The following is a 23,766-nucleotide window of genomic DNA, read 5'->3' as shown; positions in this document are numbered from 1 at the left end:
AAACAGGGTTAAAACAGAGAGGGGGGGCACTTATTTGGCGATATGTATGTGTATATATATATATATATATATATATATATATATATATATATATATATATATATATATATATATATATATATATATATATATATATATATATTAAAATGCTATAAGGGAAAAACACTTATATAAAGGTTGTCCCTGTATAATTATAGCGTTTTTGGTGTGTGCTGGCAAACTCTCCCTCTGTCTCCCCAAAGGGCTAGTGGGGTCCTGTCCTCTATCAGAGCATTCCCTGTGTGTGTGCTGTGTCGGTACGTGTGTGTCGACATGTATGAGGACGATGTTGGTGAGGAGGCGGAGCAATTGCCTGAAACGGTGATGTCACTCTCTAGGGAGTCGACACCGGAATGGATGGCTTATTTAAGGAATTACGTGATAATGTCAACACGCTGCAAGGTCGGTTGACGACATGAGACGGCCGGCAAACAAATTAGTACCTGTCCAGGCGTCTCAAACACCGTCAGGGGCTGTAAAACGCTCATTTACCTCAGTCGGTCGACACAGACACTGACTCCAGTGTCGACGGTGAAGAAACAAACGTATTTTCCTTTAGGGCCACACGTTACATGTTAAGGGCAATGAAGGAGGTGTTACATATTTCTGATACTACAAGTACCACAAGAAGGGTATTATGTGGGGTGTGAAAAAACTACCTGTAGTTTTTCCTGAATCAGATAAATTAAATGAAGTGTGTGATGATGCGTGGGTTTCCCCCGATAGAAAATTATTGGCGGTATACCCTTTCCCGCCAGAAGTTAGGGCGCGTTGGGAAACACCCTTTAGGGTGGATAAGGCGCTCACACGCTTATCAAAACAAGTGGCGGTACCGTCTCCAGATAGGGCCGCCCTCAAGGAGCCAGCTGAGAGGCTGGAAAATATCCTAAAAAGGTATATACACACATACTGGTGTTATACTGCGACCAGCGATCGCCTCAGCCTGGATGTGCAGCGCTGGGGTGGCTTGGTCGGATTCCCTGACTGAAAATATTGATACCCTTGACAGGGACAGTATTTTATTGACTATAGAGCATTTAAAGGATGCATTTCTATATATGCGAGATGCACAGAGGGATATTTGCACTCTGGCATCAAGAGTAAGTGCGATGTCCATATCTGCCAGAAGATGTTTATGGACACGACAGTGGTCAGGTGATGCAGATTCCAAACGGCACATGGAAATATTGCCGTATAAAGGGGAGGAGTTATTTGGGGTCGGTCCATCGGACCTGGTGGCCTCGGCAACAGCTGGAAAATCCACCTTTTTTTTTTACCCCAAATCACATCTCAGCAGAAAAAGACACCGTCTTTTCAGCCTCAGTCCTTTCGTCCCCATAAGGGCAAGCGGGCAAAAGGCCAGTCATATCTGCCCAGGGATAGAGGAAAGGGAAGAAGACTGCAGCAGGCAGCCCATTCCCAGGAACAGAAGCCCTCCACAGCTTCTGCCAAGTCCTCAGCATGACGCTGGGGCCGTACAAGCGGACTCAAGTGCGGTGGGGGGTCGTCTCGAGTTTCAGCGCGTAGTGGGCTCACTCGCAAGTGGACCCCTGGATCCTACAAGTAGTATCCCAGGGGTACAGACTGGAAATTCGAGACGTCTCCCCCTAGCAGGCTCCTGATGTCTGCTTTACCAACGTCTTCTTCCGACAGGGAGGCAGTATTGGAAACAATTCACAAGCTGTATTCCCAGCAGGTGATAATCAAAGTACCCCTCCTACAACAAGGAAAGGGGTATTATTCCACACTATATTGTGGTACTGAAGCCAGACGGCTCGGTGAGACCTATTCTAAATGGAAAATCTTTGAACACTTACATACAAAGGTTCAAATCAAGATGGAGTCACTCAGAGCAGTGATAGCGAACCAGGAAGAAGGGGACTATATGGTGTCCCTGGACATCAAGGATGCTTACCTCCATGTCCAAATTGCCCTTCTCACCAAGGGTACCTCAGGTTCGTGGTACGGAACTGTCACTATCAGTTTCAGACGCTGCCGTTTGGATTGTCCACGGCACCCCGGGTCTTTACCAAAGTAATGGCCGAAATGATGATTCTTCTTCAAAGAAAAGGCGTCTTAATTATCCCTTACTTGGACGATCTCCTGATAAGGGCAAGGTCCAGAGAACAGTTGGAAGTCGGAGTAGCACTATCTCAAGTAGTTCTACGACAGCACGGGTGGATTCTAAATATCCAAAATCGCAGCCGTTTCCGACGACACGTCTGCTGTTCCTAGGGATGGTTCTGGACACAGTCCAGAAAAAGGTGTTTCTCCCGGAGGAGAAAGCCAGGGAGTTATCCGAGCTAGTCAGGAACCTCCTAAAACCAGGAAAAGTGTCAGTGCATCATTGCACAAGAGTCCTGGGAAAAATGGTGGCTTATTACGAAGCGATTCCATTCGGCAGATTCCACGCAAGAACTTTTCAGTGGGATCTGCTGGACAAATGGTCCGGATCGCATTTTCAGATGCATCAGCGGATAACCCTATCTCCAAGGACAAGGGTGTCTCTCCTGTGGTGGTTACAGAGTGCTCATCTTCTAGAGGGCCGCAGATTCGGCATTCAGGATTGGATGCTGGTGACCACGGAGGCCAGCCTGAGAGGCTGGGGAGCAGTCACACAGGGAAAAAATTTCCAGGGAGTGTGATCAAGTCTGGAGATTTTTCTCCACATAAATATACTGGAGCTAAGGGCAATTTACAATGCTCTAAGCTTAGCAAGACCTCTGCTTCAAGGTCAGCCGGTATTGATCCAGTGGGACAACATCACGGCAGTCGCCCACGTAAACAGACAGGGCGGCACAAGAAGCAGGAGGGCAATGGCAGAAACTGCAAGGATTTTTCGCTAGGCGGAAAATCATGTGATAGCACTGTCAGCAGTGTTCATTCCGGGAGTGGACAACTGGGAAGCAGACTTCCTCAGCAGGCACAACCTCCACCCGGGAGAGTGGGGACTTCATCAGGAAGTCTTCCACATGATTGTGAACCGTTGGAAAAGACCAAAGGTGGACATGATGGCGTCCCGCCTGAACAAAAAACTGGACAAGTATTGCGCCAGGTCAAAAGACCCTCCGGCAATAGCTGTGGACGTTCTGGTAACACCGTGGGTGTACCAGTCTGTGTATGTCTTCCCTCCTCTGCTTCTCATACCCAAGGTATTGAGAATTATAAGACGTAGAGGAGTAAGAACTATACTCGTGGCTCCGGATTGGCCAAGAAGGACTTGGTACCCGGAACTTCAAGAGATGCTCACAGATGACTCATGGCCTCTGCCGCTAAGAAGGGACTTGCTTCAGCAAGTACCATGTCTGTTCCAAGACTTACCGCGGCTGCGTTTGACGGCATGGCGGTTGAACGCCGGATCCTAAGGGAAAAAGGCATTCCGGAAGAGGTCATTCCTACCCTGGTCAAAGCCAGGAAGGAGGTGACCGCACAACATTATCACCACATGTGGCGAAAATATGTTGCGTGGTGTAAGGCCAGGAAGGCCCCATGAAGAAATTTCAACTGGGTCGTTTCCTGCATTTCCTGCAAACAGGAGTGTCTATGGGCCTCAAATTGGGGTCGTTTAAGGTTCAAATTTCGGCCCTGTCGATTTTCTTCCAGAACGAATTGGCTTCAGTTCCTGAAGTCCAGAAATTTGTCAAGGGAGTACTGCATACAACCCCCTTTTGTGCCTCCAGTGGCACTGTGGGATCTCAACGTAGTTCTGGGATTCCTAAAATCACATTGGTTTAAACCGCTCAAATCTGTGGATTTGAAATATCTCACAGGGAAAGTGACCATGCTGTTGGCCCTGGCCTCGGCCAGGCGAGTGTCAGAATTGGCGGCGTTTGTCTCAAAAAAGCCCATATCTGATTGTCCATTCGGACAGGGCAGAGCTGCGGACTCATCCCCAGTTTCTCCCTAAGGTGGTGTCAGTGTTTCACCCGAACCAGCTTATTGTGGTACCTGCGGCTACTAGGGACTTGGAGGACTCCAAGTTGCTAGATGTTGTCAGGGCCCTGAAAATATAGTTTCCAGGACGGCTGGAGTCAGGAAGACTGACTTGCTGTTATCCTGTATGCACCCAACAAACTGGGTGCTCTTGCTTCTAAGCAGACGATTGCTAGTTGGATGTGTAGTACAATTCAGCTTGCACATTCTGTGGCAGGCCTGCCACAGCCAAAATATGTAAATGCCCATTCCACAAGGAAGGTGGGCTCATCTTGGGCGGCTGCCCGAGGGGTCTCGGCTTTACAACTTTGCCGAGCTGATACTTGGTCAGGGGCACACCCTGACTGAGGAGGACCTGGAGTTCTCTGATTCGGTGCTGCAGAGTCATCCGCACTCTCCCGCCCGTTTGGGAGCTTTGGTATAATCCCCATGGTCCTGACGGAGTCCCCAGCATCCACTTAGGACGTCAGAGAAAATAAGAATTTACTTACCGATAATTCTATTTCTCGTAGTCCGTAGTGGATGCTGGGCGCCCATCCCAAGTGTGGATTGTCTGCAATACTTGTACATAGTTATTGTTACAAAAATCGGGTTATTATTGTTGTGAGCCATCTTTTCAGATGCTCCGCTGTTATCATGCTGTTAACTGGGTTCAGATCACAGGTTGTACAGTGTGATTGGTGTGGCTGGTATGAGTCTTACCCGGGATTCAAAATCCTTCCTTATTGTGTACGCTCGTCCGGGCACAGTATCCTAACTGAGGCTTGGAGGAGGGTCATGGGGGGAGGAGCCAGTGCACACCACCTGATCCTAAAGCTTTTACTTTTGTGCCCTGTCTCCTGCGGAGCTGCTAATCCCCATGGTCCTGACGGAGTCCCCAGCATCCACTACGGACTACGAGAAATAGATTTATCGGTAAGTAAAATCTTATTTTTCTCTGACGTCCTAAGTGGATGCTGGGGACTCCGTCAGGACCATGGGGATTAGCGGCTCCGCAGGAGACAGGGCACAAAAGTAAAAGCTTTAGGATCAGGTGGTGTGCACTGGCTCCTCCCCCTATGACCCTCCTCCAAGCCTCAGTTAGATTTTTGTGCCCGGCCGAGAAGGGTGCAATCTAGGTGGCTCTCCTAAAGAGCTGCTTAGAGTAAAAGTTTGTTAGGTTTTTTATTTTCAGTGAGTCCTGCTGGCAACAGGCTCACTGCTACGAGGGACTTAGGGGAGAGAAGTGAACTCACCTGCGTGCAGGATGGATTGGCTTCTTAGGCTACTGGACACCATTAGCTCCAGAGGGAGTCGGAACACAGGTCTCACCCTGGGGTTCGTCCCGGAGCCGCGCCGCCGACCCCCCTTGCAGATGCCGAAAAGTGAAGGTCCAGAAACGGCGGCAGAAGACTCTTCAGTCTTCATAAGGTAGCGCACAGCACTGCAGCTGTGCGCCATTGTTGTCAGCACACTTCATAGCAGCGGTCACTGAGGGTGCAGGGCGCTGGGGGGGGGGCGCCCTGGGCAGCAATGATAGTACCTTATTCTGGCTAAAAATACATCACATATAGCCCCTGGGGGCTATATGGATGTATTTAACCCCTGCCAGGTCTCAGAAAAACGGGAGAAGAAGCCCGCCAAAAAGGGGGCGGGGCCTATTCTCCTCAGCACACAGCGCCATTTTCCCTCACAGAAATGCTGGTGGGAAGGCTCCCAGGCTCTCCCCTGCACTGCACTACAGAAACAGGGTTAAAACAGAGAGGGGGGGCACTTATTTGGCGATATGTATGTGTATATATATATATATATATATATATATATATATATATATATATATATATATATATATATATATATATATATATATATATTAAAATGCTATAAGGGAAAAACACTTATATAAAGGTTGTCCCTGTATAATTATAGCGTTTTTGGTGTGTGCTGGCAAACTCTCCCTCTGTCTCCCCAAAGGGCTAGTGGGGTCCTGTCCTCTATCAGAGCATTCCCTGTGTGTGTGCTGTGTCGGTACGTGTGTGTCGACATGTATGAGGACGATGTTGGTGAGGAGGCGGAGCAATTGCCTGAAACGGTGATGTCACTCTCTAGGGAGTCGACACCGGAATGGATGGCTTATTTAAGGAATTACGTGATAATGTCAACACGCTGCAAGGTCGGTTGACGACATGAGACGGCCGGCAAACAAATTAGTACCTGTCCAGGCGTCTCAAACACCGTCAGGGGCTGTAAAACGCTCATTTACCTCAGTCGGTCGACACAGACACTGACTCCAGTGTCGACGGTGAAGAAACAAACGTATTTTCCTTTAGGGCCACACGTTACATGTTAAGGGCAATGAAGGAGGTGTTACATATTTCTGATACTACAAGTACCACAAGAAGGGTATTATGTGGGGTGTGAAAAAACTACCTGTAGTTTTTCCTGAATCAGATAAATTAAATGAAGTGTGTGATGATGCGTGGGTTTCCCCCGATAGAAAATTATTGGCGGTATACCCTTTCCCGCCAGAAGTTAGGGCGCGTTGGGAAACACCCTTTAGGGTGGATAAGGCGCTCACACGCTTATCAAAACAAGTGGCGGTACCGTCTCCAGATAGGGCCGCCCTCAAGGAGCCAGCTGAGAGGCTGGAAAATATCCTAAAAAGGTATATACACACATACTGGTGTTATACTGCGACCAGCGATCGCCTCAGCCTGGATGTGCAGCGCTGGGGTGGCTTGGTCGGATTCCCTGACTGAAAATATTGATACCCTTGACAGGGACAGTATTTTATTGACTATAGAGCATTTAAAGGATGCATTTCTATATATGCGAGATGCACAGAGGGATATTTGCACTCTGGCATCAAGAGTAAGTGCGATGTCCATATCTGCCAGAAGATGTTTATGGACACGACAGTGGTCAGGTGATGCAGATTCCAAACGGCACATGGAAATATTGCCGTATAAAGGGGAGGAGTTATTTGGGGTCGGTCCATCGGACCTGGTGGCCTCGGCAACAGCTGGAAAATCCACCTTTTTTTTTACCCCAAATCACATCTCAGCAGAAAAAGACACCGTCTTTTCAGCCTCAGTCCTTTCGTCCCCATAAGGGCAAGCGGGCAAAAGGCCAGTCATATCTGCCCAGGGATAGAGGAAAGGGAAGAAGACTGCAGCAGGCAGCCCATTCCCAGGAACAGAAGCCCTCCACAGCTTCTGCCAAGTCCTCAGCATGACGCTGGGGCCGTACAAGCGGACTCAAGTGCGGTGGGGGGTCGTCTCGAGTTTCAGCGCGTAGTGGGCTCACTCGCAAGTGGACCCCTGGATCCTACAAGTAGTATCCCAGGGGTACAGACTGGAAATTCGAGACGTCTCCCCCTAGCAGGCTCCTGATGTCTGCTTTACCAACGTCTTCTTCCGACAGGGAGGCAGTATTGGAAACAATTCACAAGCTGTATTCCCAGCAGGTGATAATCAAAGTACCCCTCCTACAACAAGGAAAGGGGTATTATTCCACACTATATTGTGGTACTGAAGCCAGACGGCTCGGTGAGACCTATTCTAAATGGAAAATCTTTGAACACTTACATACAAAGGTTCAAATCAAGATGGAGTCACTCAGAGCAGTGATAGCGAACCAGGAAGAAGGGGACTATATGGTGTCCCTGGACATCAAGGATGCTTACCTCCATGTCCAAATTGCCCTTCTCACCAAGGGTACCTCAGGTTCGTGGTACGGAACTGTCACTATCAGTTTCAGACGCTGCCGTTTGGATTGTCCACGGCACCCCGGGTCTTTACCAAAGTAATGGCCGAAATGATGATTCTTCTTCAAAGAAAAGGCGTCTTAATTATCCCTTACTTGGACGATCTCCTGATAAGGGCAAGGTCCAGAGAACAGTTGGAAGTCGGAGTAGCACTATCTCAAGTAGTTCTACGACAGCACGGGTGGATTCTAAATATCCAAAATCGCAGCCGTTTCCGACGACACGTCTGCTGTTCCTAGGGATGGTTCTGGACACAGTCCAGAAAAAGGTGTTTCTCCCGGAGGAGAAAGCCAGGGAGTTATCCGAGCTAGTCAGGAACCTCCTAAAACCAGGAAAAGTGTCAGTGCATCATTGCACAAGAGTCCTGGGAAAAATGGTGGCTTATTACGAAGCGATTCCATTCGGCAGATTCCACGCAAGAACTTTTCAGTGGGATCTGCTGGACAAATGGTCCGGATCGCATTTTCAGATGCATCAGCGGATAACCCTATCTCCAAGGACAAGGGTGTCTCTCCTGTGGTGGTTACAGAGTGCTCATCTTCTAGAGGGCCGCAGATTCGGCATTCAGGATTGGATGCTGGTGACCACGGAGGCCAGCCTGAGAGGCTGGGGAGCAGTCACACAGGGAAAAAATTTCCAGGGAGTGTGATCAAGTCTGGAGATTTTTCTCCACATAAATATACTGGAGCTAAGGGCAATTTACAATGCTCTAAGCTTAGCAAGACCTCTGCTTCAAGGTCAGCCGGTATTGATCCAGTGGGACAACATCACGGCAGTCGCCCACGTAAACAGACAGGGCGGCACAAGAAGCAGGAGGGCAATGGCAGAAACTGCAAGGATTTTTCGCTAGGCGGAAAATCATGTGATAGCACTGTCAGCAGTGTTCATTCCGGGAGTGGACAACTGGGAAGCAGACTTCCTCAGCAGGCACAACCTCCACCCGGGAGAGTGGGGACTTCATCAGGAAGTCTTCCACATGATTGTGAACCGTTGGAAAAGACCAAAGGTGGACATGATGGCGTCCCGCCTGAACAAAAAACTGGACAAGTATTGCGCCAGGTCAAAAGACCCTCCGGCAATAGCTGTGGACGTTCTGGTAACACCGTGGGTGTACCAGTCTGTGTATGTCTTCCCTCCTCTGCTTCTCATACCCAAGGTATTGAGAATTATAAGACGTAGAGGAGTAAGAACTATACTCGTGGCTCCGGATTGGCCAAGAAGGACTTGGTACCCGGAACTTCAAGAGATGCTCACAGATGACTCATGGCCTCTGCCGCTAAGAAGGGACTTGCTTCAGCAAGTACCATGTCTGTTCCAAGACTTACCGCGGCTGCGTTTGACGGCATGGCGGTTGAACGCCGGATCCTAAGGGAAAAAGGCATTCCGGAAGAGGTCATTCCTACCCTGGTCAAAGCCAGGAAGGAGGTGACCGCACAACATTATCACCACATGTGGCGAAAATATGTTGCGTGGTGTAAGGCCAGGAAGGCCCCATGAAGAAATTTCAACTGGGTCGTTTCCTGCATTTCCTGCAAACAGGAGTGTCTATGGGCCTCAAATTGGGGTCGTTTAAGGTTCAAATTTCGGCCCTGTCGATTTTCTTCCAGAACGAATTGGCTTCAGTTCCTGAAGTCCAGAAATTTGTCAAGGGAGTACTGCATACAACCCCCTTTTGTGCCTCCAGTGGCACTGTGGGATCTCAACGTAGTTCTGGGATTCCTAAAATCACATTGGTTTAAACCGCTCAAATCTGTGGATTTGAAATATCTCACAGGGAAAGTGACCATGCTGTTGGCCCTGGCCTCGGCCAGGCGAGTGTCAGAATTGGCGGCGTTTGTCTCAAAAAAGCCCATATCTGATTGTCCATTCGGACAGGGCAGAGCTGCGGACTCATCCCCAGTTTCTCCCTAAGGTGGTGTCAGTGTTTCACCCGAACCAGCTTATTGTGGTACCTGCGGCTACTAGGGACTTGGAGGACTCCAAGTTGCTAGATGTTGTCAGGGCCCTGAAAATATAGTTTCCAGGACGGCTGGAGTCAGGAAGACTGACTTGCTGTTATCCTGTATGCACCCAACAAACTGGGTGCTCTTGCTTCTAAGCAGACGATTGCTAGTTGGATGTGTAGTACAATTCAGCTTGCACATTCTGTGGCAGGCCTGCCACAGCCAAAATATGTAAATGCCCATTCCACAAGGAAGGTGGGCTCATCTTGGGCGGCTGCCCGAGGGGTCTCGGCTTTACAACTTTGCCGAGCTGATACTTGGTCAGGGGCACACCCTGACTGAGGAGGACCTGGAGTTCTCTGATTCGGTGCTGCAGAGTCATCCGCACTCTCCCGCCCGTTTGGGAGCTTTGGTATAATCCCCATGGTCCTGACGGAGTCCCCAGCATCCACTTAGGACGTCAGAGAAAATAAGAATTTACTTACCGATAATTCTATTTCTCGTAGTCCGTAGTGGATGCTGGGCGCCCATCCCAAGTGTGGATTGTCTGCAATACTTGTACATAGTTATTGTTACAAAAATCGGGTTATTATTGTTGTGAGCCATCTTTTCAGATGCTCCGCTGTTATCATGCTGTTAACTGGGTTCAGATCACAGGTTGTACAGTGTGATTGGTGTGGCTGGTATGAGTCTTACCCGGGATTCAAAATCCTTCCTTATTGTGTACGCTCGTCCGGGCACATTATCCTAACTGAGTCTTGGAGGAGGGTCATAGGGGGAGGAGCCAGTGCACACCACCTGATCCTAAAGCTTTTACTTTTGTGCCCTGTCTCCTGCGGAGCCGCTAATCCCCATGGTCCTGACGGAGTCCCCAGCATCCACTACGGACTGCGAGAAATAGAATTATCGGTAAGTAAATTCTTATTTTCCAAGACCAGAATCTCACTCCTGTGGTGGCTACACAGATCTCACCTCCTAGAGGGACGCAGGTTCGGGGTCCAGGACTGGATCGTAGTGACCACGGATGCGAGTCTCCGAGGCTGGGGAGCAGTCACGCAGGGGGAAAGCTTCCAGGGAAGATGGTCAAGCCAGGAAATGTCTACACATAAAAGTGCTGGAGTTGCGGGCCATTCACAACGGCCTTCTGCAAGCGGAACATGTTCTTCTTCTTAATTCAGTCGGACAACATAACAGCAGTAGCGGACATAAACCGCCAGGGCGGAACGGAAATGGCAGAGGCCACAAAGGTGCTCCGTTGAACGGAAAGGCATGCAAGCGCTCTGTCAGCGATCTTCATTCCAGGAGTAGACAACTGGGAGGCAGACTTCCTCAGCAGACACGATCTCCATCCAGGAGAGTTGGGTCTTCATCAAGAGGTCTTTGCAGAAGTAACAAGTTTTTGGGGAATTCCTCAAATAGACATGATTGCGTCTAGCCTCAACAAGAAACTTCAGAGATATTGTTCCAGGTCGAGTGACCCTCAAGCAATAGCAGTGGACGCATGCCCTGACACAGCTTTAGCATTCTCTGACAGCAAATCTGTCAGGGCATGCTGGGATATGTAGTTTCTCAACAGCTGGAGGGCCTTAGTTTGGACATGGCTGCCCTAGTGGCACCGTGGGTGTTTCGGTTGGTGTACGGGTTTCCTCCGCTACCACTCATTCCAAAACTGATAAAGATCATATGAAGAACAAAGGTTCACGCGATCCTCATTGTTCCAGATTGGCCAAGGAGGGCTTGGTATCCAGATCTTCAGGAATTACTTATAAGATATCCCTGGCCTCTTCCTCTGAGGGAGGATCTGTTACAGCAGGGGCCGTGTGTGTTCTAAGACTTACTGCGACTTCGTTTGACGGCTTGGAGGTTGAACGCCGGATCCTAGCCCAAAAGGGTATTCCAAAGGAAGTCATCCCCACTCTTATTCAGGCCAGGAAAGGAGTAACGTCTAAACATTACCACCGTATTTGGAGAAAATACTTGTCTTGGTGTGAATCCAAGAAAGCTCCTACGGAAGAATTTCAGTTAGGACGTTTTCTCCATTTTCTACAAGCCGGTGTGGATGCGGGCCTAAAGTTGGGCTCCATTAAGTTAAAATTTCGGCTTTATCAGTTTTCTTCCAAAAACAATTGGCCTCACTTCCAGAAGTTCAGACCTTTGTGAAATGTATATTGCACATCCAACCTCCTTTTTGTGCCCCCTGTGGCACCATGGGATATAAACGTGGTGTTGCAGTTCCTTCAATCTCATTGGTTTGAACCTTTACAGGAGGTAGAGTTGAAATTTCTTACTTGGAAAGTGGTCATGCTGTTGGCCTTGGCATCCGCAAGGTGGGTGTCTGAATTGGCGGTCTTGTCTCACAAGAGCCCTTATTTGATCTTCCATGAAGATAGAGCAGAATTAAGTACTCGTCAGCAGTTTCTGCCGAAAGTGGTGTCATCGTTCTATTTGAACCAACCTATTGTGGTGCCAGTGGCTACTGACGCTTTGCTGGAATCGAAACTTCTCGATTGTAGTAAGAGCTTTAAAGATTTATGTCGCCAGAACGGCTCACCTTAGAAAAACAGAGGCTCTGTTTGTCTTTTATGCTCACAATAAAATTGGGGCTCCTGCTTCCAAGCAGACTGTTGCGCGCTGGATCTGTCATACGATTCGGCAGGCTCATTCTACGTCTGGATTGCCGTTACCGAAATCGGCGAAGGCCTATTCTACCAGGAAGGTGGGCTCGTCCTGGGCGGCTGCCCGGGGGGTCTTGGCATTACAACTTTGCCGAGCAGCTACTTGGTCGGGTTCGAACACCTTTGCGAAGTTCTACAAGTTTGATACCCTGGCTAATGAGGACCTCATGTTTGGTCAATCGGTGCTGCAGAGTCATCCACACTCTCCCGTCCGTTCTAGAGCTTTGGTATAAACCCCATGGTTCTTGATGTGACCCCATCATCCTCTAGGACGTATGAGAAAATAGGATTTTAATACCTAACGGTAAATCCTTTTCTCTTAGTCCGTGGAGGATGCTGGGCGCCCATCCCAGTGCGTACTGTATCTGCAGTTATTAGTTGTGGTTACACACAGGTTGTGTTACGTTTATGGTCAGCCTGTTGCTGATGTTAATGCCGTTGACTTGCGATGTGTTAAATGCCATGTTGTACGGCGTGCTTGAGGTGTGAGCTGGTATGTATCTCACCTTAGTTTAGCAATAAATCCTTTTCCTCAATGTCCGTCTCCCTGGGCACAGTTCCTATAACTGGAGTCTGGAGGAGGGGCATAGAGGGAGGAGCCAGTCCACACCCCTTTGAAAGTCTTAAAGTGCCCATGTCTCCTGTGGATCCTGTCTATACCCCATGGTTCTTGATGTGACCCCAGCATCCTCTACGGACTAAGAGAAAAGGATTTACCGGTAGGTATTAAAATCCTATTATCTATTCAGTTCGGGTTTTAAATGCATGATCAATTAATAATGTATTCCCTTTTACACACTATTTTGTGTTTTTAATAAAGGTTATGTTTTCATAGTGAATCTCACTGTGATATATTCCTTTTTTACTCTTTTTTTACTCTTTTTAGGGGTTATGGCATAGGTGCCGATTTTTATAGAACTAGCAAGTTTGCTGATAAATTTTAAAGCAACGCTTAGGGCGGGTACACATTACACGACTGAATTGCCAGCGGTGAACGACATCAGTCACAAATATTCCCCCCCATACACACTGGGTGATTTCAGGCTAAAAATAAACGATGATTACATAAATGTCGTTATCGTTAATTTTTTAGCCAGAAATCGCTTAGTGCAGAGGTTCCCAAACGTGGTCCTCAAGGCACCCCAACAGTCCAGGATTTAGTTATAGCCATGGCTCAGCACAGATGGTTAAAACAAATTGACCGAGGTGCTAATTAAGTCACCTGTGGCCAAGCATGGATATACTTAAAACCTGGACTGTTAGGGTGCCTTGAGGACTGCGTTTGGGAACCTCTGGCCTAAATTTTTATAAGGCTGCTTTTACCTCCTGAAATCCTGCTGGTTACATAATCCCCTTAGATTTGTTTGTAACTGGTTAGCTCCCCCTAGTGATATGGTTGAAATTATTATTATTATTATTATTATTATTATTATTTATTTGATATTTAATGTAGTGTTCCAATTACACCATGGTTCCTTTAAAATGACACAAGGTGTGCTTGTGGCCCTGTTGCAGGTATTAACTGTATAGCACAAGCTTACACATAAAACAAGTGTCATTAACTGCTGCTGTAGATGTTCATTTGCCACTACTTTTAGACTTGCAAAGATTCTTGTTAAAATAAAGTTGGCTTATTTCTCTCAGGCCCAGACGTGGTGATGCAGGCCCTGGTCCTCGCAAACAGAAAGATCTTCCTACAGACCCACCGTTTACAGCATATGTGGGTAATCTTCCTTTCAATACTGTACAAGGAGACATAGATACCATCTTTAAAGAACTGAACATGAGGAGTGTGCGGCTAGTCAGAGACAAGGAGACTGATAAGTTTAAAGGTAAGAGTGACTGATTGTTGCAAATTTCCCTTCATAAATGTAAGGAATTTATCATCTAAATTCTGTCTTCTTAAACAGATGTGTGCTGCTCTTTTTGTAATGGCTATGGAAACTGGCTGTTCCTATTTTCTCTGAAATTTAAACCAGACAGCTGTTCTGTTCACCATAAAATGTTTCAATATTAAATAGATTATTTCTGCAGCGGGGTACACTGTGTTCCACAGGGAATACATCGGGGTGTAGAGCGGGATCTTGGATCCAGAGGCACTATCGGGCAAAGCCCTGACCCAGGATGCATTGGAGCCTCCTCTATAACCCTGCCTCCAGGCACTGAGAGCTCAGTTTCGAGTGGTGCCTGCAGGCAGCAAGTCACCTAACAGGTGGGCTGCACTGGGCAACCCTGAAAAAGCTGATGACTTCAAGGGACGCAGCACTGTTATGTTAGGGTGACATTCAGCGCTGCGTCTCCATCACCTCCAAAGCGGCGTTGCATACTCCCGCAGCTCAGATCTCGGGTACTTGCGGCAGAGACGCTTAGGCACATGGTCGCAGACGCTCTCCTGGTTCGCGTGGCTGCTACGAAGGGAGAAGGTAAGAGGGTCCCCCAGATTGGACCTGCCACTAAATCGCGTTCCTGTCGCAGTCTAAGGAGACTGACTGCGACGCTGGCGCCGAGCAGGGACCCCACTATATCCGCCAGGGCATAGGATTACAGGTCGGGTGTACTAACTTCCCCATTGGTAAGGCTCTGTAGTACCGACGGTGAGGTCCAGTATAGGGGATTCGGCGCTTAACCTGTAGCCCCTTCCCCGTCCAGGGCACCATCTCCTTGCAGATTTCCTGCCCTGGAGCAGCCTCACACTCTCCCTCAGTGCCATCTTCTGAGCGTAGCTGCTACTGGTTTCTGGGATTGCAGGGCAAGGTCTCCCCTGTAAAGCCGCCTATCCACAGCGCTGAGACTTAAGACGTGTAGAATTCTCGAGTGTCTAATTACAGACAGCGTTGGTTAAAGAGTTTACCTATTACAGAATATATTGTACGAGTATTCTAATATATACCACGGGTCTAGGACCGATATATGTATCTGATCTATCGCAGTTTTATTGTGCTTCTAATAATCTCTGCATTGCCAGTAATTGTGTGCGCCTGTACCTGCTGTATGGTTTCACTCTGTGTATCCCATCTAAGGTAGCTATCACTATATTCTATACCCGAAGGGACTAGGTGCGTCAGGGTCCTCTAATACAGTGTACGCAGTACTTATCACAATACGGATATTTTACTGTGTCACGTACACCAGGCTTTAGTTTACAAGTTTATGTATTCTGACGCGGTTTGTGTACCTTGTCCACAAGTTGTGTACCTTGTCCGGCTTCATTGTACTAATAGCCTGATTGTTGCTTTATTACAATGTCTAACAATAAGGGCTGTAAAACTCTGGAAGCTCCTGTAATTTGCAAGGTATGCTCCAGAGGTTTACCTGAGGGGGAAGTATTGTGTGATGGTCTGTGTACTAAATGTCATGCATCTCCCAGTCAGCCTGCAGCTCCTGTAACAATGGAGCCACCCTGGGCTATGTTCACCACCCTCCTGGGGACTCTGGTGGACCGTTTAGCCCCCCCCCCATGGGACCTCCGGTGTCACTGCCACCACAAGTTGTCCCTATAGTAAATCTGCCGTGGGGTGGGGGAATTTGTCTACCCAGCTGCAACAATTGAATCAGTCTTTGGTTAGACATAAATCTACTCCAGGTCACTCCCGTGTCCCTGGGTCATCTAAACGGGCTGCTTCCTCCTCACAATTCAGTAACCTCTCTGATGTTTCATCTGATGAGGGGTAGCATACGGTCCTGTCATACTCTGAATCATGTGTTACTGACGAGGATTCTACCTTACAGGTTGATGTCCCTGGCCTGGTGGATGCTATTAAGCAGATCCTTCAAATAACTGAGGATGAGGATTCCACTACAGTGGCCAAGAAAACTTATATGTTTAAACAAAAGGTGGTGAAAACTGTATTACCCCATTCTTATCTTGTGGACATCAGGAAGGAACCCTGGTCTACCCCAGTAAGAAATTCCCGCTCCCTAAATGGGCTTTGGCTCGATATCCTCTCCCTGCAGAGTTATGTAGGAAATGGGAAAGCCCACCGCCGGTGGATTCTCACGTCACCTGTCTCGTGGTGTCTTTAACTCTGCCTGTCACCTCCCTGAAGAAACCGGCAGATAAGCGTGTGGAGGAGTGCCTGAAGTATGTGTATATATGTGTGTGTGTGTGTGTGTGTGTGTGTGTGTATATACAGCTATACACATATGCAGCACTCCTGGCGTCTTGAATAACCACTCTTACGGCACAGAAAAGGTACAACGTTTCAGTGCCCTTTATTGTGGCACTTTCGTCAGGTACAAGTAACAGAAATAACACTTGCCTATATACCCCTCCATACACCCGTGACTACCATCAGCTTCGTTGGTGGGACGAGTTCCCGGCCGGGCGGCGCATGCGGCGTGACGTCATCAATTGATGCGTTATCATCGTGCTCCCCATCACCATAGCTACAAAGAACAACAGATAATACAGAGAGCGTAACATGGCATATAAAGATGGTAATCATGTATAAAATTAACAGCAGTATCAATGGCTATTAGTATCTGCATACATATCTTCCTACAACAATACTCCATTTAACTGAAACAGATTTTAGCCTGTATTGTTGTTTACAGAAATATCGTATAAAGATTCACACTAAACCATAAAGCTGAAAGGTAAGCATATTCAAAAGCAGCTGCCTGCGGCATGCGATACCTCACTCTATATGGGGCGGTAACCGTGGACTACGGTTACTGCAACTGGAAACGCGCTGGATACATAAGCTAGGTACTCTACAACCTAAGGGGCTTAATGAGCATTTGGGTTTGAACTGCTTCCTGCTGTAGCCATGTCATTCTGTAGGCAGCTGCTTTTGAATATGCTTACCTTTCAGCTTTATGGTTTAGTGTTAATCTTTATACGAGATTTCTCTGACGTCCTAAGTGGATGCTGGTACTCCGTAAGGACCATGAGGAATAGCGGCTCCGCAGGAGACTGGGCACAACTAAAGAAAGTTTTAGGACTACCTGGTGTGCACTGGCTCCTCCCTCTATGACCCTCCTCCAGACCTCAGTTAGAATCTTGTGCCCGGCTGAGCTGGATGCACACTAGGGGCTCTCCTGAGCTCCTAGAAAAGAAAGTATATTTTAGGTTTTTTATTTTCAGTGAGATCTGCTGGCAACAGACTCACTTCTACGAGGGGCTAAGGGGAGAAGAAGCGAACCTACCTGACTGGAGATAGTTTGGGCTTCTTAGGCTACTGGACACCATTAGCTCCAGAGGGATCGAACACAGGACCCGACCTCGATCGTTCGGTCCCGGAGCCGCGCCGCCGTCCCCCTTACAGAGCCAGAAGCATGAAGATGGTCCTGGAAATCGGCGGCAGAAGACTTCTGTCTTCAACAAGGTAGCGCACAGCACTGCAGCTGTGCGCCATTGCTCCTCATGCACACCTCACACTCCGGTCACTGATGGGTGCAGGGCGCTGGGGGGGGGGGGCGCCCTGAGCAGCAATATGAATATCTTGGCTGGCAAAAAATCACAATATATAGTCCCAGAGGCTATATGTGTGATAAATACCCCTGCCAGAATCCATAAAAAAAGCGGGAGAAAAGTCCGCCGAAAAAGGGGCGGGGCTATCTCCCTCAGCACACTGGCGCCATTTTTTCTTCAAAGTGCAGCTGGAAGACAGCTCCCCAGGCTCTCCCCTGTAGTTTTCATGCTCAAAGGGTTAAAAAGAGAGGGGGGGGCACCAAATTTAGGCGCAATACTGTGTATACAAGCAGCTATTGGGGGAAAAATCACTCAGTTATAGTGTTAATCCCTGCATTATATAGCGCTCTGGTGTGTGCTGGCATACTCTCTCTCTGTCTCCCCAAAGGACTTTGTGGGGTCCTGTCCTCAGTCAGAGCATTCCCTGTGTGTGTGCGGTGTGTCTGTACGGCTGTGTCGACATGTTTGAGGAGGAAGGCTACGTGGAGGCGGAGCAGATGCCGATAAATGTGATGTCGCCCCCTGTGGGGCCGACACCAGAGTGGATGGATAAGTGGAAGGTATTAACCGACAGTGTCAACTCCTTATGTAAAGGGCTGGATGACGTAACAGCTATGGGACAGCCGGCTTCTCAGCCCGCGCCTGCCCAGGCGTCTCAAAGGCCATCAGGGGCTCAAAAACGCCCGCTACCTCAAGATGGCAGATACAGATGTCGACACGGAGTCTGACTCCAGTTTCGACGAGGTTGTGACATATACACAATCCACTAGGAACATCCGTTGCACTCGGCAATGAAAAATGTGTTACACATTGCTGACATTAACCCAAATACCAAAGAAAAGGGGTTTTATGTTTGGGGAGAAAAAGCAGCCAGTGTTTTGTTCCCCCATCAGATGAGTGAATGAAGCGTTGGTTCCCCCAATAAGAAACTGGTAATTTCTAAAAAGTTACTGATGGCGTACCCTTTCCCGCCAGAGGATAGGTCACGTTGGGAGATATCCCCTAGGGTGGATAAGGCGCTCACACGTTTGTCAAAAAAGGTGGCACTGCCGTCTTAGGATACGGCCACTTTGAAGGAGCCTGCTGTTAAAAAGCAGAAGGCTATCCTGAAGTCTGTATATACACACTCAGGTACTATACTGAGACCTGCAATTGCCTCAGCATGGATAGTGCTGCTGCAGCGTGGTCTGATACCCTGTCAGATAATATTGATACCCTATACAGGGATACTATTTTGCTAACCATAGAGCATATTAAAGACGTCGTCTTATATATATGAGGGATGCACAGAGGGATATTTGCCGGCTAGCATCCAAAAGTTAATGCAATGTCCATTCTGCCAGGAGGGTATTAGGGACCCGGCAGTGGACAGGTGATGCTGACTTTAAAAGGCACATGGAGATTCTGCCTTATGAGGGTGAGGAATTGTTTGGGGATGGTCTCTGGGACCTCGTATCCACAGCAACAGCTGGGAAGAAATTTTTTTACCTGAGGTTTCTCACAGCCTAAGAAAGCACCGTATTATCAGGTACAGTCCTTTCGGCTTCAGAAAAGCGAGCGGGTCAAAAGCGCTTCCTTTCTGCACAGAGACAAGGGAAGAGGGAAAAAGCTGCACCAGACAGCCAGTTCCCAGGATCAAAAATCTTCCCCCGCTTCATCTGAGTCCACCGCATGACGCTGGGGCTCCACAGGTGGAGCCAGGTGCGGTGGGGGCGCGTCTCGGAAATGTCAGCGACCAGTGGGCTCGCTCACAGGTGGATCCCTGGGTTCTGCAAGTAGTATCACAGGGATACAAGCTGGAGTTCGAGGCGACTCCCCCTCGCCGTTACCTCAAATCAGCCTTGCCTGCTGCCCTCGGAGAAAGGGGAGGTAGTACCGGCGGCAATTCACAAGCTGTACTTCCAGCAGGTGATAATCAAGGTACCCCTCCTTCAACAAGGCCGGGGTTACTATTCCACAATGTTTGTGGTACCGAAACCAGACGGTTCGGTGAGACCCATTCTAAAATTGAAATCTTTGAACACTTATATACGAAGGTTCAAGTTCAAAATGGAATCGCTCAGGGCGGTTATTGCAAGCCTGAACGAAGGGGATTACATGGTATCACTGGACATCAAGGATGCTTACCTGCATGTCCCCATTTACCCTCCTCACCAGGAGTACCTCAAAATTGTGGTACAGGACTGTCATTACCAATTCCAGACGTTGCCGTTGGTCTGTCCCCGGCACCAAGGGTATTCACCAAGGTAATGGCCGAAATGATGATACTCCTTCGAAAAAAGGGAGTTATAATTATCCCGTACTTGGACGATCTCCTTATAAAGGCGAGGTCCAGGGAGCAGTTGTTGGTCGGAGTAGCACTATCTCGGGAAGTGCTACAACAGCACGGCTGGATTCTGAATATTCCAAAGTCGCAGCTGGTTCCTACGACGCGTCTACTGTTCCTGGGTATGGTTCTGGACACAGAACAGGAAAAAGTGTTTCTCCCGGAGGAGAAGGCCAAGGAGTTGTCATCTCTAGCAGAGACCTCCCAAAATAAATACAGGTGTCGGTGCATCAATGCACGCGAGTCCTGGGAAAGATGGTAGCTACTTACGAAGAAAATCCATTCGGCAGGTTCCATGCAAGGATCTTCCAGTGGGATCTGTTGGACAAGTGGTCCGGGTCGCATCTTCAGAGGCATCGGCTGATAACCCTGTCTCCAAGGGCCAGGGTGTCGCTGTTGTGATCCAGTCAGACAACATCACGGCGGTTGCCCATGTAAACCAACAGGGCGGCACAAGAAGCAGGATGGCGATGGCAGAAGCCACAAGGATTTTCCGATAGGCGGAAAATCATGTGTTAGCAGTGTTCATTCCCGGAGTGGACAACTGAGAAGCAGACTTTCTCAGCAGACACGACCTCCACCTGAGAGAGTGGGGACTTCATCCAGAAGTCTTCCAAATGATTGTACACCGTGGGGAAAGGCCACAGGTGGACAGGATGGCGTCCCGCCTCAACAAAAAGCTACAAAGATATTGCGCCAGGTCAAGGGACCCTCAGGCGATAGCTGTGGACGCTCTGGTAACACCGTGGGTGTACCAGTCGGTGTATGTGTTCCCTTCTCTGCCTCTCATACCCAGGGTAATGCGAATAATAATAAGAAGGAGAGGAGTAAGAACTATACTCATTGTTTCGGGTGGCCAAGAAGAGCTTGGTACCCAGAACTCCAAGAAATGATCTCAGAGGATCCATGGCCTCTGCCGCTCAGACAGGACCTGCTGCAGCAGGAGGCCTGTCTGTTCCAAGACGTACCGCGGCTGCGTTTGACGGCATGGCGGTTGAACGCCGGATCCTGAAGGAAAAGGGCATTCCGGAGGAAGTTATCCCTACGCTATTTAAAGCTAGGAAAGAAGTGAACGCAAACCATTATCACCGCATATGGCGGAAATATGTTGCGTGCTGTGAGGCCAGTAAGGCCCCAAAGGAGGAATTTCAGCTAGGTCGTTTTCTGCACTTCCTACAAGTCAGAGGTGAATATGGGCCTAAAATTGGGTTCCATTAAGGTCCAGATTTCGGCTCTATCGATTTTCTTCCAAAATAGAACTGGCTTCACTGCCTGAAGTTCAGACTTTTGTCAAGGGAGTGCTGCATAGTCAACCCCCGTTTGTGCCTCCAGTGGCACCGTGGGATCTCAACGTAGTGTTGGATTTCCTGAAGTCGCATTGAGTTGAGCCACTTAAATCCGTGGAGCTACAATACCTCACGTGGAAAGTGGTCATGCTGTGGGCCGTGGCGTCGGCCAGGCGTGTATCAGAATTGGCGGCTTTGTCATACAAATGCCCTTATCTGTATTCTATATGGATAAGGCGGAATTGAGGACTCGTTCCCAATTCCTTCCTAAGGTGGTATCCGTTTTTCATGTGAACCAACCTATTGTGGTGCCTGCGGCTACTTGGAACTTGGAGGATTCCAAGTTTTCTGGACGTAGTCAGGGCCCTGAAAAGTATGTTTCCAGGACGGCTGGAGTCAGGAAAACTGACTCGCTATTTATCCTGTATGCACCCAACAAGCTGGGTGCTCCTGCTTCTAAGCAGACTATTGCTCGCTGGATCTGTAGCACGATTCAACTTGCACATTCTGCGGCTGGACTGCCGCACCCTAAATCTGTGAAAGCCCATTCCACGAGGAAAGTGGGCTCTTCTTGGGCGGCTGCCCGAGGGGTCTCGGCTGTTACTTGGTCGGGTTAAAACACTCTTGCACGAGTCTACAAGTTTGATACCCTGGCTGAGGAGGACCTAGAGTTTGCTCATTCGGTGCTGCAGAGTCATCCGCACTCTCCCGCCAGTTTGGGAGCTTTGGTATAATCCCCATGGTCCTTACGGAGTCCCAGCATCCACTTAGGACGTCAGAGAAAATAAGATTTTACTCACCGGTAAATCTATTTCTCGTAGTCCGTAGTGGATGCTGGGCGCCCATCCCAAGTGCGGATTGTCTGCAATACTTGTATATAGTTATTGCCTAACTAAAGGGTTATTGTTGAGCCATCTGTTGAGAGGCTCAGTTGTTATCATACTGTTAACTGGGTATAGTATCACGAGATATACGGTGTGATTGGTGTGGCTGGTATGAGTCTTACCCGGGATTCAAAATCCTTCCTTATTGTGTCAGCTCTTCCGGGCACAGTATCCGAACAGAGGTCTGGAGGAGGGTCTTAGTGGGAGGAGCCAGTGCACACCAGGTAGTCCTAAAGCTTTCTTTAGTTGTGCCCAGTCTCCTGCGGAGCCGCTAATCCCCATGGTCCTTACGGAGTCCCAGCATCCACTACGGACTACGAGAAATAGATTTACCGGTGAGTAAAATCTTATTTTCTCTAACGTCCTAGTGGATACTGGGGAACTGTACTCTAGTACTGTGGGGTATATATCGGGTCCACTTGAGGCTGGCACATTAAAATCTTTAGTGTATGTGTGTGCTGGCTCCTCCCCTCTATGCCCCTCCTACCAGTCTCCGTTTAGAAAAATGTTCCTAAGGAGCCGGGTACATTCCTCTGGCGCCCCAGAGAGTTCTCTTTAAATTTTTATTTTAGTTTTGTTATTTTCAGGTAGTACTGGCTGGCAACCAGTCTACCTGCTTTGTGGGATTTAGAGGGAGGGACCGAACCAACCTCCTGAGGGTTAATGGTTCGTAATCCCAGTTGACAAGACTCTGAGCTTCTGAGGTGCTGTTTCACATACCACGCCGCCACCCTCTAACAGATGCCGAAGAGACGCAGGTACAGTGAGTGTTAACACAGGGGTCCCGATTAGCGGGTCCCCGGTGAAGATTGGCGACTGTCACGGGACACGAGCTGCGGTTCCAGCTGCGGACCACACTGGCTGTACAGGAGTATTATACACCACATAGGTGCACAGCATCTTTAGAGACGTTTGTTTAACAAGTGTAATCTGTTACTTCAGGCCAGTATAATCTCCTTAGGGGCCACGCACCATTACGGGGGCGGGGCTTCCCAGAGAGCATGACCAGAGGCAGGAAAGGTGCCGTTTCCTGCTACTGCGGATCGCAAGGCTGCATACACGCTGCTCCTCCACGGACCCGGGCTGTTCAGACTCTGTACTGGTACCAGGGGGTTCATAGTAGTGGAGGAGCATATCGGCAGTAGCGCCGCTGCTCCAAGACATAACAAGTGTGATCTGTATACACAGCGGAACGCTGCGCTGCTGTGTTTGTGTGCTGGTCTCCACGCTCTGTCGCTCCAAGGGCTCTCTATGGTCTGTGTGGGGGTGTTTAAGTTGGTTTTCACTACATTGTCATGGTGTCACACTGTATAAAATGTCTGCTGACAAAGTTATATGTTCTTGTAATTTTACTCCTTCTGAGGGTTCTCTCATGTGTGAACAGTGTTCATTATCCCAACAGGGAAACGGTACACAGGCACCTGACTGGTTAGACTCTTAAGAGCATGATTCATAATGTTAATACAGAACTGGTTGCAGCTAGAAAGGAACAACAGGTGTTAAGACAGTCTGTTGATTGTTT

General features: G+C 48.6%; 1 protein-coding gene across 5 annotated transcripts in view; it reads left to right on the top strand.

Moving 5' to 3' along the window:
* The window catches only part of EIF4H (eukaryotic translation initiation factor 4H), a 187,531-nt gene that overhangs the window by 45,521 nt on the left and 118,244 nt on the right, over positions 1–23,766 (top strand). For all 5 annotated transcript variants that reach the window (XM_063953713.1, XM_063953711.1, XM_063953715.1 and 2 more), the window contains exon 2: positions 13,980–14,167. In XM_063953713.1, coding sequence (XP_063809783.1) covers positions 13,980–14,167 — 188 coding nt within the window. The remainder of the gene's footprint in view (positions 1–13,979; positions 14,168–23,766) is intronic.

The sequence above is a fragment of the Pseudophryne corroboree genome, chromosome 2, assembly GCF_028390025.1.
Source record: "Pseudophryne corroboree isolate aPseCor3 chromosome 2, aPseCor3.hap2, whole genome shotgun sequence".
NCBI lineage: Eukaryota > Metazoa > Chordata > Amphibia > Anura > Myobatrachidae > Pseudophryne > Pseudophryne corroboree.
This window is presented reverse-complemented; position numbering and strand designations above follow the sequence as displayed.